The sequence below is a fragment of the Heteronotia binoei genome, chromosome 5 (assembly GCF_032191835.1).
Source record: "Heteronotia binoei isolate CCM8104 ecotype False Entrance Well chromosome 5, APGP_CSIRO_Hbin_v1, whole genome shotgun sequence".
Lineage (NCBI taxonomy): Eukaryota > Metazoa > Chordata > Lepidosauria > Squamata > Gekkonidae > Heteronotia > Heteronotia binoei.
This window is the reverse complement of record NC_083227.1, coordinates 21,413,487-21,428,470: the sequence shown is the minus strand read 5'-3', so window position 1 is coordinate 21,428,470 and position 14,984 is coordinate 21,413,487. Positions and strand designations below refer to the sequence as shown.

Here is a 14,984-nt window from a genome sequence, read left to right as displayed (position 1 = left end):
TCGATTTATATCCCGCCCTCCCCACCGAGGCGGGCTCAGGGCGGCTTACAACAAAAAACAAAGCTAACAAAGATCAATTTAAATACGTTAATAATTATACAATAAAATACATAAAAACCTTAAAAATACATAAAACTCACATCGATGTACACTATGCTACGTGAGAACCTAGTTCTCACCCGGGGTGTGGGGGGGGCTGTAGCCTTTTGGATTGGAGGTGCAGGGATCATGTCAGAAAATGTGCCTCCAAATTTAAAAAAAAATCAATTACAAGGGGGAGAAATGAGCATGCCAGAGAGAAGGTGGTTGGCAGCTACACCAGCATCAATACACAGATTTAAAAAAAAAAAATCAAGAAAATTTATTAATTGAGGCCAGAATGTCAAGTAATCCAAGAGATGTGCATTTGACATCACTCTACAACACACATATGAAAACCAACTCCCCAAAAGAGGAGAAGAAGAAGAAGAAGATATTGGATTTATATCCCGCCCTCCACTCCGAAGAGTCTCAGAGCGGCTCACAATCTCCTTTACCTTCCTCCCCCACAACAGACACCCTGTGAGGTGGGTGGGGTTGGAGAAGGCTCTCACAGCAGCTGCCCTTTCAAGGACAACCTCTGCCAGAGCTATTGCTGACCCAAGGCCATGCTAGCAGGTGCAAGTGGAGGAGTGGGGAATCAAACCCGGTTCTCCCAGATAAGAGTCCGCGCACTTAACCACTACACCAAACTGGCTCTCCAGGAGGAATCTCACATATTTCTTCAGTAGCCATTGTTCCTTTTCTTTTTGCAATTGAAAATAAATTTAAATTAATAGTGTCGTACCATTCTTTGATGCTAAATTCCTCTACTTAAAACAGTTGTAAATATTTCACAAGAGAAAAGCCTTAACAATACATATAGTTTGGGATGTTTTGAAATCTTGAGGTGGCTTTACCTCTGCTGCATTCTTCCTCCACAGTAGGCTACATTTTGTAGACACCAGACTCCTATCGTGTTCAGATCTTGTGTGGTTACAGCCATTCCATTTTCTTTCATTTTGTAATTAAGAATCATGTCAAATAAGAGATGCCTGTAATAAATGGCTTGCCTAATGTTGCAGTGTGTGGAGCGTGTGGAAAAAGAAGTACTAGGCCTCAAGCACGGCTTAACCAAGGCCAAATCATCTTTTGGCTTTTTAAAACTCATAACTCATCTTTAACCCCCAACTGTAACAGAAGGGCCCCGTGTTCTTCCTTCCTCAAAAACAAACACAAGTTGTTCTTACCTAGTAACTTCTCATCGCCTTCCCATTCCTGCTTGGGCTTAATGTCAAGGTTCCAAAGATCTGGTGGTGGAACATGGTTTGTTTCAGCAGAATTCACAGTTGCCTTCTGCAAAGATTCAGACACCTGAAAAGACCAATGAAAACCCCATTCAAGGTGGGCAGCACAAATCTGGGTTTTTCCCACCTTGAGAACAGATCCCCACAGTCCTCTTGTTTCACACCGTGGTGATGATGGAACCTCTTATACATTGAACCTCTTTCAGACAATCTAAGCTTCACAGTTCAAGAATGAAAAAGACCGGGGGAATCAACTGTGGCCTGCAAAAAGAAGAGACATGAGCTCTTCTTTTAAAAAAAAATCAAATTATCTCACCTGTTCTTTTGGTCTCACATCACCTTTCTGCCTCAACAGGAAATCCTCTGCCAGAGCTACCGCTTGGACGCAGGTCTCAGGACCACGTTCCCGGACCCAGCTCTGCATTTCCTGGGGAAGGACAGTCAGAAATTGTTCCAGGATCAGTAGCTCCAAGATCTCGTCTTTCGTGTGTCTTTCCGCTTTCAGCCACTGACGGCAAAGCTGCTGGAGTCTCCCGTAGACCGCTCTTGGGCCCTCCACTTCCTGGTAGCAGACTTGCCTGAACTGCTGGCGCTTCCGCTCTCTCACAATGGCCTCTCTTTGCAAGATGGCCGCCTTGACCTTCCCGTAGTCTCCCCTCTCTCGGGCACTGAGACTGCTGAAAGCTTGCTCAGCCTCTCCGCTGAGAGCCGGTAGGAGGAGGGCCACCCACTGGTCACGAGGCCATCGGCATATGGACGCAACTTGCTCAAAGGAGGTCAAAAAGACCTTAGCATCTTCCCATGGTTCAGCCTCCTCAGAAATCTGGGAGTTCGCCCATCCTGAGTGAGGAGCCTGTAAGGTCCCCAAGAACTCTTGCCACTGGGCCTCCCAATGCTGCTGCATCCCATCCTCCGGTTCCTTTTTTATATTGTTCAAAGAAGTTGGGTTCTCTAATTCCCCAATATCCCCTCCATGTAAAATCCCTGTGGCTTTTGCTCCATTCACTTCTGACCACAGCTTGAAACTATCAGGATTCTCTTCCTCCTTCACCATTCGTGGGACTATTGCTGCCCCCTCCTCTACAGACATGTTCACCTCCACCTCCACGCTCAAGTTATCCATCTCACAATTAAAATGTTTGGGAGCTCAAGAAATTTCTGTTTTCTGAGGCTGTTTCCTTTAGTACTGTAGGCACCCCGCCTCAGGGTCAAGCAGTGTGTCTTGTTTCCAAATGTCAACACAGGTTTTCTACAAAAAAGAAGATATTCTATAGTTAGTGAAACACAATGTCCCAAGTGTGGAATCTCACTAATGTGAAAAAACGTGCAGAGAGAAAACGTGCACTCAGATGTGGAAACCAACACTCCTGATACTCCACAGTTAAGAAACACCCCAAGGATAGAAAACGCCAAGTGCTATTGGTCCAACTGAGCTTTCTGGATAGCACACAGTAAATCTAGGGAGAAAATCATCCCCCCCCCCACCATATTTTTAAGACTTTTCCATGACGGTTGGTTCTAGGACACCCAAAACCAGACTGGATCTGAGTCTCACTTATTGATCTACACCCGTGAAGATCCACTCACTGCTTCCATCCCAGAATTCCTTGTTGCATGGAATTCTCACACAACATTCTTTCAACATCCCTATTTTATGTTATTTTTAATGACAGAATGTTCTTACTGGAGTGCCCAGCAGACAACACAGCTTACAGCACAACAATGGTGCGGAAAGGGACACAACAAACTGCTTCAGAAACAATCCAACTGGGTTGTTAATTAAAGGAATGGAGAAAACCAGGATTTTTCCACATAAATTCCTGAATCTTCCAGCACCCATAAGAGGTGAGATTCAGTCCTCAAAACAGCATCAAGATGTCATGAACAAGACATTATACTAAAGTGACTGAGAGTGAAGTATCCACTTATTGCCACCATACAAATGATGTTGAGTGATTGTGCCACACACTCTTCTGGAAACCACTGCTGAAATTCATTTTATTTGCTTTGGCTCAATTTTCCAGCTTGTCAAGATCATCCCGTATCCTGACTCTGTCTTCTACTGTATTTGCAACTCCTCCCAATTTAGCATCATCTGAAAATTTAATAAGCATTCCCTCTATTCCTTCATCCAAATAATTTATAAGGATATTAAAACACAACAGGGCCCAGGACAGATCCTTGAGGCAAGTCAATGAGGAACCATTCACAAGCACTCTTTAGGTGCAATCTGTCAATCAGTTACAGATCCATCTAATGATAATAAGATCCTAACCACATTTTACTAACTTGTCAACAAGAACATTATCTGGAACCCTATCAAAAGCCTTACTGAAATCAAGATAAACTACGTCTATAGCCTTCTCCTGAACCAGCAAGGTAGTAACTTTCTCAAAAAAAGAAATAAGCTTAGTCTGACATGACTTATTCTTGAGAAACTCATGCTGACTCTTCGTAATCACAGTCATCTTTTCTAAATGCTCAAGGACTGGCTGTTTGATTATTTGTTCTAAAACTTTTCCAGGTATGGCTGTCAAGCTGATGGGTCAGTAGTTCCCCGGATCTTCCTTTTTCCCCTTCTTGAAGATGGGGACATATGCCTGCCTCCAATCTTCTGGCACCTCACCAAGAATTCTCAAAAATAATGGCCAGAGGCTCAGAAATTACATCCACAAATTCTTTTCATACCACTGGACTCAAATCTAGCTCCTCTACTAGAGACAAACAGAGCTACCCTCTGAAACAAGTTTCAGTCGGATTATTTGCTCCTCAGCCTTTTTTGCTTAGTTGCCAGTTATGTTTGTTGTAGGCTGTTTATCCCGTTTGTTTTTATTCCTTTGTGGGATGTGCTGTCACCTACAGTTTCCAGTCCAAACCAATCCTACGCATCATCACTGATAAAGTTACCAGATGTCCTCTTTCTTTGGTATCTTTCCCCTCTTGTGCTCTTTTTTAAAAAATGGTAAAAATGTCCTCTTTCTGGATTGGAAGGTTAGGGATGTTCCTGGTTAGTAGCGATTAGCATAGCTTAAATAGTAGAGGTACTTAACATGAGATTCGTCATAGTGTTCAGTTGTTTGGAGTAGTCAGTCAGGAAATACATCTTTCCCTTTTCAAAATATGCTAACCCTAATCACTAGTCTTACAGCCTCTCCAGGACAATTCTCTCACAAACCTCGAGGGAAGTCCTTGCTTCCTAACAACCCGCTAACCTAAAACAGTTTCTTCTTAGTAATGTTGCACCACGAGACACACAAAACCAGATACAAGGCCCTGTGACAAATCAAGATTCGAGCAGTGAAGACCCAAGGGGGGAAACCCAGAAAAAAATCAGGGATAAACTGAAAACTTTTTTCAGTTTTCTATTGGAAAAACTGAGCAATTTTGAGTAGCATGAAATATGTCCTTTTCTTGGAAAGAATGAAATGCTTAAGGCCAAGTTTTATTTACTGAAAATCTGGTAGAATAATATTTTAAAGTAAAATAATCTAAACCATTAATGACAGTTGCTATCCATATTGTAGAAGACATATATACAATTTCATCCAGGGTTTGTTTCTTGTTTAACTGTGAATAATCCTGGCAACAATTAATGTCATAACTTGCTTGATTATTAAATAGCTGGTTATTAAAGGTTTTCAATGTTATAAAATTTAATTGATATCCAGACATGCAGGCAATCCTATTATGACTGTACGAGTCTGTTTTCTCATACAAATTATTATACTTTTTGTTTACTGCAAAATCTGTTCTCTAATTTCAACTTGCACTTCTCCCTTTCTCTCAGATGGCAAAAATTAAAACATAAGGGGAAGAGGGGTCACGGCTCAGTGGAAGAATAAGAATAAGATATTGGATTTATATCCCGCCCTATACTCTGAATCTCAGAGCGGTCAGAATCCCCTTCACTTCCTCCCCACCCACAACAGACACCCTGTGAGGTAGGTGGGGCCTCTCACAGCAGCTGCCCTTTCAAGGACAACTCCTGTGAAACCTATGGCTGTCCCAAGGCCATTCCAGCAGGTGTAAGTGGAGGAGTGTGGAATCAAACCCAGTTCTCCCAGATAAAGAGACTGTGCACTTAACCACTACACCAAACTGGCTCCAGGTTCAATCCATCCTTGGTATCTCCAGTTCAAGGGATCAGATAGGAGGTGATGTGAAAGACCTCTGCTTGAGACCCTGAAAAGCCACTTCCAGTCTGTGTGGGCAATACTGACCTCAATGGACTGATGGTATGATTCAGTATGAGGCAGCTGTATATGTTAACACAAGGGGCGGAAGTCACCAGCTCCCTTTTGTTTATAGAAAACAGGGCATGTATGCTTTCATATTCCATAAATATACCAATGGAGTACATTTTGATATGCTATCTACGTGATAAATGATACTATATGATGCTACAGCGGGGGTGGCCAAACTTGCTTAACATGAGAGCCACATAGAATAAATGTAAGATGTTTGAGAGCCGCAAGACATGAACATCAGATGTTTGAGAGCCACAAGAAGGAAAATAGAGGGGGGGGGAAGGAGAGGTGTCAAGAAAGCGATTTTAACTTTAAATGCATTCTCCAAGCTGCTGGCTAGTTTGGAGAAGGGATTTAAAGAGAGAAATGCCTTCTCCAGTTTGGCCAACAGGATGGGGGTGGGGGCTCCAAGATCCGCACAGTATGTGTGAAAGAGCCACATGTGGCTCCCGAGTCTCAGCTTGGCCACCCCTGTGCTACAGCAGCAACAACAAAAAAGATCACCCAGGAAAAATAATTTTCCCATGGCTTCAAGATTTCCAAAACTGTTAAATATCTAACCAAGATGTACAGAAGTGAGTACGCCTCCTCACATTTTGTAAATATTTAAGTATATCTTTTCATGTGACAACACTGAAGGAATGACATCCGGCTACAATGTAAAGTAGTGAGTCTACAGCTTGTATAACAGTGTAAATGTGCTGTCCCCTCAGAATTACGCAACACTTGTCTAAACTGCTGGCAACAAACGTGAGTGCACCCCTAAATGATAATGTCCAAATGGGGCCCAAGTAGCCATTTTTCCTCCCTGGTGTCATGTGACTCGTTAGTGGTACAAGGTATCAGGTGTGAAGGAGCAGGTTATCGCTCTCACTCCCTCATACTGGTCACTGGAAGTTCCACATGGCACTGAAGCCTCTGAGGTATCTGAAAAAATGAATTGTTGCTCTACATAAAGATGGCCTAGGCTATAAGAAGATTGCCAAACCCTGAAACTGAGCTGCAGCACGGTGGCCAAGACCATACAGCGGTTTAATAGGACAGGTTCCACTTAGAACTGGTCTCGCCATGGTCGACCAAAGAAGTTGAGTGCCCGTGCTCAGCGTCATATCCAGAGGTTGGCTTTGGGAAATAGACGTATGAGTACTGCCAGCATTGCTACAGAGGTTGAAGGGGTGGGGGGTCAGCCTGTCAGTGCTCAGACCATACACCGCACGCTGCATCAAATTGGTCTGCAGGGCTGTCGTCCCAGAAGGAAGCCTCTTCTAAAGATGTACAAGAAAGCCCACAAATGGTTTGCTGCAGATAAGCAGACTAAGGACATGGATTTCTGGAACCATGTCCTGTAGTCCGATTTGGTTCAGATGGTGTCAAGTGTGTGTGGCAGCAACCAGATGAGGAGTACAAAGACAAGTGTGTCTTGCCTGCACTCAAGCATGGTGATGGGAATGTCATGGTCTGGGGCTGCATGAGTGCTGCCAGCACTGGGGAGCTACAGTTCATTGAGGGAACCATGAATGCCAACATGTACTGTGACATACTGAAGCAGAGCATGATCCCCTTCCTTTGGAGACTGGGCCTCAGGGCAGTATTCCAACATGATAATGACCCCAAACACACCTCCAAAATGACCACTGTCTTGCTAAAAAAGCTGAGGATAAAGGTGATGGACTGGCCAAGCATGTCTCCAGACCTAAACCCTATTGAGCTTCTGTGGGGCATCCTGAAATGGAAGGTGGAGGTGCACAAGGTCTCTAACATCCACCAGCTCCATGACGTCGTCATGGAGGAGTGGAAAAGGACTCCAGTGGCAACCTGTGAAGCTCTGGTGAACTCTATGCCCAAGAGGGTTAAGGCAGTGCTGGAAAATAATGGTGGCCACACAAAATATTGACACTTTGGGTCTAGTAACATCAGTGGTATTGTCTCTGGCTCATTCATTCATCTTCCAAAGTAATATATATATCATAATGGATCAACACAAAGTCCTTCTGCTGATCTACCTTGGACTAACAGGTTGAAAAGAATAAATAGATGCAAATCTGGCATTAGAAATCATGATACTCAGAAAACAGTTGGGAAACATTTCAACCTTCCTCAACAAAGCACTTCTGCCATGAAAGCTGCCATCCTTCAATAAAATAACTTCAAAGGGAGACTCCAGTGTGAAACTCCTGAAGCAGAATTCATTAAGAGGTTTCATATTATTTGGCTAAGATCAGTTATCAAATGAGAGTGGGACAGAGAGAAGGGAAAGAATGCAGAAATATGACAAGAAAGAGTATGATTGAACAGAGTGGATGATTTCAGTTGTATTGCTGAAGAAGGCAAATTTTTCAGTGAAGAGATGGTAGGTCTGCCCTTAACAAGGGATCAGAGTAAGGTTGCCAACTCAGAAAATACTTGGGGACTTTGGGGGTGGAGTCAAGAGACTTTCCCATTCCCTAAAATAAATAAAAATACAGCAGTGAAATTCCCCTGAATAGTCTTCATTTCCTTGTCCCCAACAGCAGTTATAATTCCAGTAAATGAGAGTGAACCCACACTAACAAAGCTGCCAAATAAACAGAGTTTGCAAGCACACACTTTTGTGATTTCACTGGGGCTTTATGCACAGGAGCTGCTGTATTTCCAACCAATTTCTTCAGACTAACACAGGCAAATGTGTTGGGGGTGGAGCCAGGAGCAAGGGTGTGACAAGCATAATCACATTTAAAGGGACCGCACACCTTTTAAAATGTCTTCCTTCCATAGGAAATCATGAAGGATAGGCACACCTTCTTTTGGGGTTCATAGAATTGGACCCCCTGGTCCAATCTTTTTGAAACTTGGGGGGTATTTTGGGGAGAGGCACTAGATGCTATACTGAAAATGTGGTGCCTCTACCTCAAAATACAGCCCCCACCCGAGCCCCAGATCAAGTCTCCATTATTTCCTAGGGGAACAGGTCTCCATAGGGAATAATAGAGTTCCCAGCAGACATTTCCCTCCCCCGTCCCCCACTTTCTGATGACCCTGAATCAGGGGGGGAGGGCCTCCAAACCGGGGGATCCCCTGCCCCCACCTGGGGATTGGCAACCCTAGACCAGGCTGGAGCAGCCCTTCCAAAAGAAGCGGTGAAGGGAAAGGCAGAGAGATGAGGGGTGGGAGGAAACAAGCAATGGCTGGGGATGCAATTGCAGCGGGAGGGAGAGCAGACGGGGGTCTCGGCGCTGGAAAGGGTTGCGTGGAAGGGAAGGGAAGGGGGGGATGCACTGCGGCGCGGCCCCCTTGGCGCAAGCGGAGGGAGGGTGCGATGCCCTTCAGCAGGCAAAGCCACGGCGCCGCGCTAATGGCCCCGGCTTGGCTCCACCCCGCCCTCAGTTCGGAGCCCCAGAGGATGCTGGGAAAGTAGTTAAATGTTGGGGGGGGGGGCGGGAGAGAAGAGTTAGCAGCCGGGGGAGGGGGGGAAACAAAACCAGCGACAGCATTTAGGGAGGGGAGTTGAGAAGAGGGAGCAAAAAAAGAGCAGAGCAGCAGGAACCAGGCGCTGTCTTGGAGGCAGGCGGTGACTTAGGGGGATAGCTCCAAAGCCGCCCTCCCCCTCAGTCCTACTCGGGCTTGCAGAAGAATGCGTCTCCCACCCACCCAGCCGCACAACTGCTTGAAGCCTTTGCCAACTTCTCTTGAAGCCTAAGCAACTTCTCTTGGAGAAAACCAGAGCCCAGGTTTTGCACGGGCTGAACGCTGGAGCCAACGTCCAGCCCTCAAGCTTTCGTCTCCAAAATGCACGCCAGCCCCGCGGAGCTTGCCCAAAGGGGCGACAGGAGGATCACGTAATCCTAGAGTTGGGACCTCCAGGGTCATCTAGCCCAACCCCCTGCACAATACAGGAAACTCACAAATAGCTCCCCCTAAATCCACAGGATCCTCATTGCTGTCAGATGGCCATCTAGCCTCTGTTTAAAAACCTCCAAGGAAGGAGAGCCCATCATCGCCCTCGGAGAGGCTAGGTGCAGAGGTGGTGGGGCGGAAAGGAGAGCATGGAGAAGGATATCCTCTTGGGGAAGAAGGCAAAGGGACTTTTGGCAGCCAGGGCTTCTCCGCCTCCCTCCCTGACACTCCTCCCCCCATCCACCCCCTAGACTTGTTCCTTCCCCGCCCATCCCCCAAGCAGCTCCTTCCCCACTCACCCTTCCCTGCAGGGCTTCCCGCACCGCGGTGCAATCCCCCCCTGACCTGGGGCCCAGAGCAGGATTCAAAAGCTGCTTTCCCACCAGTTGGAAGGAAGGGAAGTGGCTCCTCTAATCATTTTACAAGACATCCTTTCTCACCTTTTCTCTGGGCGCTCTAGGGCGGAGAGGTGAACTTGGCGGGTTTAACCCTTGCTGGCCTGCAGCCGGGCAAGCGGCGGAGTCTCCAGGGGATCGCGGCCGCGCATGCTCACTAGGCCCGCAGCAGGCGGAGTACGAGCGAGGGATGGCGCGCGTTCTTGGTTGTCCGCACTTCCTCCTCCCGTACCGTAATTACGGGCTGCCAGATTCTTTGGAATGAGGATCAAGCCCGGGCCGTGCGTTGTTGCACAATAAAGAAAGAATGGTTGTTGCGAAGGGGGGAAGGGCAATGTAATTTATGCAAGAAAACTCAGGGGTGTCGAACTCATTTGTTATGAGGGCCGGATCTTACATAAATGAGACCTTTTCAGGCCGGGCCATGTATGTACCTATTTAGGCAGCAGAGATAGCTTTATAAAGGACACAGATAAACACAATTAATTTTTTTAAACCTATTAAAATAAAACCTGCTTAAAATATTAGCACTGGTTGATCTTAAAGGCACTTTCTTTGTATTTCTCCCATGGGACCCAGGAAACCGGGCAAAGGAAGCTCTGGCTCTTTCCTTCTTTCCCCAGGGGACCAGGAGGGGGAGGAGCCTCAGCCAATAGAAGGAAGAGAGGCTTGGCTCTATTGTACAATTGAGAGAGCCTAGCAAAGCAAGCTCTCCCTCCCTCCTTCCTCCCCAAGGGAGGAGCCTCAGCCAATGGAGAAAATAGAGGTTTTGCTCTGTAGCTTCTGTGTGATTGAGTAAGCCTGAGTGGCAAAGCAAGCTGTGATGCAGAAGGAAGCAAGAGAGTGGGAGAAGGAAGCAGATGACAGCTAGTTGCTGAGGGGCCTAATAGGAGTCCTCGGGGGGGCCTGATTTGGCCCCCAGGCCACATGTTTGACACCCCTGCTCTAGAGTCCACCTTACAAAGTAGCCGTTTTCTCCAGGTGATCACTGTCATCTGCAGGTCAGTTGGCATCCCATGAGATCTCCAGCCACTACCTGAAGGTTAGGAACCACAAGAAACCACAGTGTATAGATTGCTAAAACCAAAAAAACACTGCGTGATAGTACTCTTATAACTTCATATGGTACTTTATCTATATTTTTCAACCAATTTTATACAAAGTATACTTTCACCTTACAAAATTTCACCTTACAAATTAAACCAAAAGTTTACCTAGGAATTGTGTAGCTGCACCTGTTGAACAGCAGTCTTACTGCCCAACTACAAGTCAAGGTTGATCGGGCATCGTCTGCAGGCTTCAACACAGGATTTCTAGCACAGTAGCAGATGGGATCATGCCTCAGCATCGGACAAATGGACTATCACTTTAAGTATTGAGAGACTAATGAATTACTGCTGATATTGAGTGACTCCATAGAGTGGCTATTAGTATGTATACAAGTTATATGTTTCAAGGATAGTGTATACATTTGGTTTAATTTGTAAGGTGAAAGTATACTTTGTATATGCCCATCTTACTTCCACCAGGGCCAGGACTTTTTCGGTCCTGGCCCCAACCTGGTGGAATCAGCTTCCTTCGGAGATCTGGGCCCTACCTGGCCTATTGGCCTTTCGTAGAGCCTGCAAAACAGAGCTGTTCCACCAGGTCTTTGGATGAGGCAGCGGGCATCTATCCATCGATCAGTTGGGCTCCCCTTACTGCCCTACTGCTTCGCTGCTCTACGGGTGCTGTATTGTGGTACTACTTGCGCTATACCATCTTGCGGAATTATTTTGCTGTACTTGTGAATGTTGTAATTAGTTTTATTATGATTTTATTGTGATTTTATTTTATTTGATGTACTCCGCTCTGAGCCCCCAATGGGAGAACCGGCAGAATATTAATAATAATAATAATATTGGTTGAAATGAAAAATATAAAGTACCATATGAAGTTATAAGATCACACAGTTATAATATCACACAGTAGGGGGGTTGGCCTTAACTACCTGGAGGTTGGCAACCCCAAGAATAGTCTCTCCCCCTCCCCCCAGGTGTGCTGTCACCATGCCTGAACTCTCCATAGAAGCTAAAATGATTAAACTGTGTGGCTATTTTACCTTGGCCATATGAGAAAACTCACTGGAAAAGACAATAACGCTAGGAATAATTAAAGACAGCAGGAAAAAGGGAAGACCTGGCTTGAGATGAGTTGACTAAAAAAAAAAAGGAAGCTAATTTTTAAAAGTTGACTCAAAAAGGGTTCTTACATCTTACATTCAGGTTCATCGTCCTTTGTAAATACAGTAAGTGAAGGGAAGGAAAACAAGATGTTTCAGGGTGAAGGAGAAGCCGCTAGTCTACAGAGTCAGACTGTGGTTAGAGTTTCACTCCAGAATCTAGGAGACCCAGGCCAGGTCCAAGACCCCACTGTGCCATGAAAGTTCTCTGGGTGTCCATGAGGAGGAATCCCTTTAAGCCTCACCCACCTCACAGGATTGTTGTTCTGAAGATAAAATTAAGGCTTTGAGGTCTCGCTGGGTAGAAGAGTGGATCATAAAAACCCCCGGGATGTTGCAAACATCATTGGATGTGATTAGTTTTGGGTGCAAAAGTTTCAAAGAACAACAAAGGCTTCTGGGAAAAGGACATGTATGAATGGGGGGGAACCTGGCATATTTGGTTTAAGCAGGGCTTTTTGGGTGGAAAAAGCCCAGCAGATACTCATTTGCATATTAGGCCACACACACCCTGGTGGCACAATTGTTTCACATGGTTTTTTGTGGGAAAAGCCCAGCAGGAACTCATTTGCATATTAGGCCACACCCCCTGACAAGCCAGCCGGAACTGCATTCCTGTGAGTTCCTGCTCAAATAAAAAGCCATGGATTTAAGAATGTAAAACCCAGCTTCTGTCTTTGTTCAGAACACAAAGGTCTCTTGTAAGCCAAAAACCAGAAGGAGGGGAAATGATGTATTGTTGATATATTGGGTAATAGGTTTGCCAACTTTCAGGTAGGGGCCAAAGTCTTCCAGACTTATGACTGATGTCCAGACCGTTCCCCTGGAGAAAATGGCTGCTTTGGAGGTTGGACTGACTATATAGCATTATACCCTGCTGAGGCTGAGGTCCTTCTCTCCCCAAACCACACCCTCCCCAGACTTCACCCCCCCCCGAAAACTCCAGAATTTTCCAACCTGGACTTGGCAATCCTTAGGGATTTTTTTTTAGCAGGAACGCACAGAAACACAGTTCCAGCTGGCTAGGAATCGGGGGATAGGGGGTGGCCTAATATGCAAATGAGTTCCTGTTTGGCTTTTTCATAGAAAAAGCTCTGGAACAACGGTGGTGTCAATGAGTGTGGCCTAATATGCAAATGTTCCTTCTGGTTTGGAAATAACCCTGATTTGGAATAATTTTTCTGTGGACCAACGTGGCTCTGGTCTTTGTCTATGGCCACACCATGAAACTTGTCAAGTTCATAAACTTCACTGCCCTGAAGTAAAGGAAATGCAGCACTGAAGAAAAACAAAAACAGCTTACATTGGGAAACAATTGAGGTATGAGTTCTTTTTGTTCCTGTGTTTCCCTTGTTGTTGTTGTTGTTTTACTTCCACTGTGGTTGCAAAGGAAAAGCTATTGTTGTCTTATGTGGTATACAGCGATGTGGGGTGGAAAACCTTTTCCATGGAAAAAAATTTCCACCCCCGCATATGTAAATATAATCTCTGTTTATCTATAGTTGTCAGGGCTGTTGTGCTGCCAGCCAGTCATGTCAGGTAGACTAAACGTGGCGTAAGAAAGCTTAGACAACACCCAGCGTTTGTATATGCTGTATTTGCCTTCTTTACTTCACATGATTTAAATATTTATATTATTTATTTAAATTTGAATTGGTTAAATTTTCCATTCCACATTTTCCAACCCCCCCCCCCCCCACACACACACACATCAGTAGGGTTTGAAGAAAAACAAAAACAGCTTACATTGGGAACAATTGAGATATGGGTCCTTTTCTTCCAGGACTCCCTTTGTTTTTTAATTTAAAAAAAAATTCCACTGTGGTTGCAAAGAAAAAGCAATTGTTGTCCTATGTGGTATACTGCAATGTGGGGTGGAAAACCTTTTCAATAAAAAAATATCCACCCCACAAGGACCTGGGAGATGGGGTTTCAAATCCCAGCTCTGGGCATGAAGTTCACTGGGTGACTTTGGGTTAGTCATGTTCTCTCTGCCTGACCATCAGTGGCTATTAGCAGCGATGCTCTGGGGCAGTGATGCTCTGTATTCCTGGTGCTTGTGGGGGGCAACAGTGAGGGGGGGCTTCTGGAGTTCTGGCCCCACTGGGGAAGCTTCTGATGGCACCTGGGTTTTGGCCACTGTATGACACAGAGTGTTGGAGTGGATGGGCCACTGGCCTGATCCAACACAGCTTTTCTTATGTTCTTATGAGTGAGCCAAATTTATTCAAGACATTTCTAAGCATTTCTTGCATGCAGTGACATTTGAGTCATCAGATAAATTCTTTTGAGATGCTGTTTAATAATGATTTTTCCCTCAGTATGGATCTTTTCATAGACTTTAAGTTCTATTGAACTAATATTTCCCACATTTCAAGCAAATATTCCAGTTCTCCTTAATATGAACATTTTCATGTGCCCTAAAGTTTCTGGACTGGCAGAGATGTTTCCCACATTCAGAATACTTGTAAGCAATACTCCCTCTAAGCTGTGGAACCTTGTGAGTAAAAATTCTACTTTGTGAGTTACTGGCATTAAAGTTGTGAGCTACTGCATAAATTAGTTTGCTCATTTTTCCTGAGCTGAGACAAAAATGTGTGAGCTGGAGGCTTAAAAACTGAGCTAGCTCACACTAATTCAGATTAGGGGGAACATTGCTTGTAAGGTTTCTTTCCAGTGTGAATTCTCTCATGTACAGTAACGGAGTAATTCACAAAAGCTTTTTGACACACTGAACTTTGAAATGTTTTTCTTTGAGTATGGATTCTTTCATGGATCTTTGATAGCAGTACAGAAGCCGAGATGTTTTCACTCAGATATGAATTTTTCAGTGGGCCTTTAAGTGCAGTAAAACTAGAAAAATTCTTCCCACATGCAGAATACTAATACGGCTCCAGTCTTTTGGGCATATTTTCATGCATTT

At 45.0% G+C, this 14,984-nt stretch overlaps 1 protein-coding gene across 1 annotated transcript in view; it reads right to left on the bottom strand.

Moving 5' to 3' along the window:
* LOC132571825 (uncharacterized) overlaps positions 1-14,984 on the bottom strand; it is a 33,993-nt gene that overhangs the window by 1,112 nt on the left and 17,897 nt on the right. Inside the window, exons 7-8 of the mRNA XM_060238617.1 lie at positions 1,642-2,471; positions 1,269-1,392 (exon numbers count right to left, since the gene is read on the bottom strand). Coding sequence (XP_060094600.1) covers positions 1,269-1,392; positions 1,642-2,471 — 954 coding nt within the window. The remainder of the gene's footprint in view (positions 1-1,268; positions 1,393-1,641; positions 2,472-14,984) is intronic.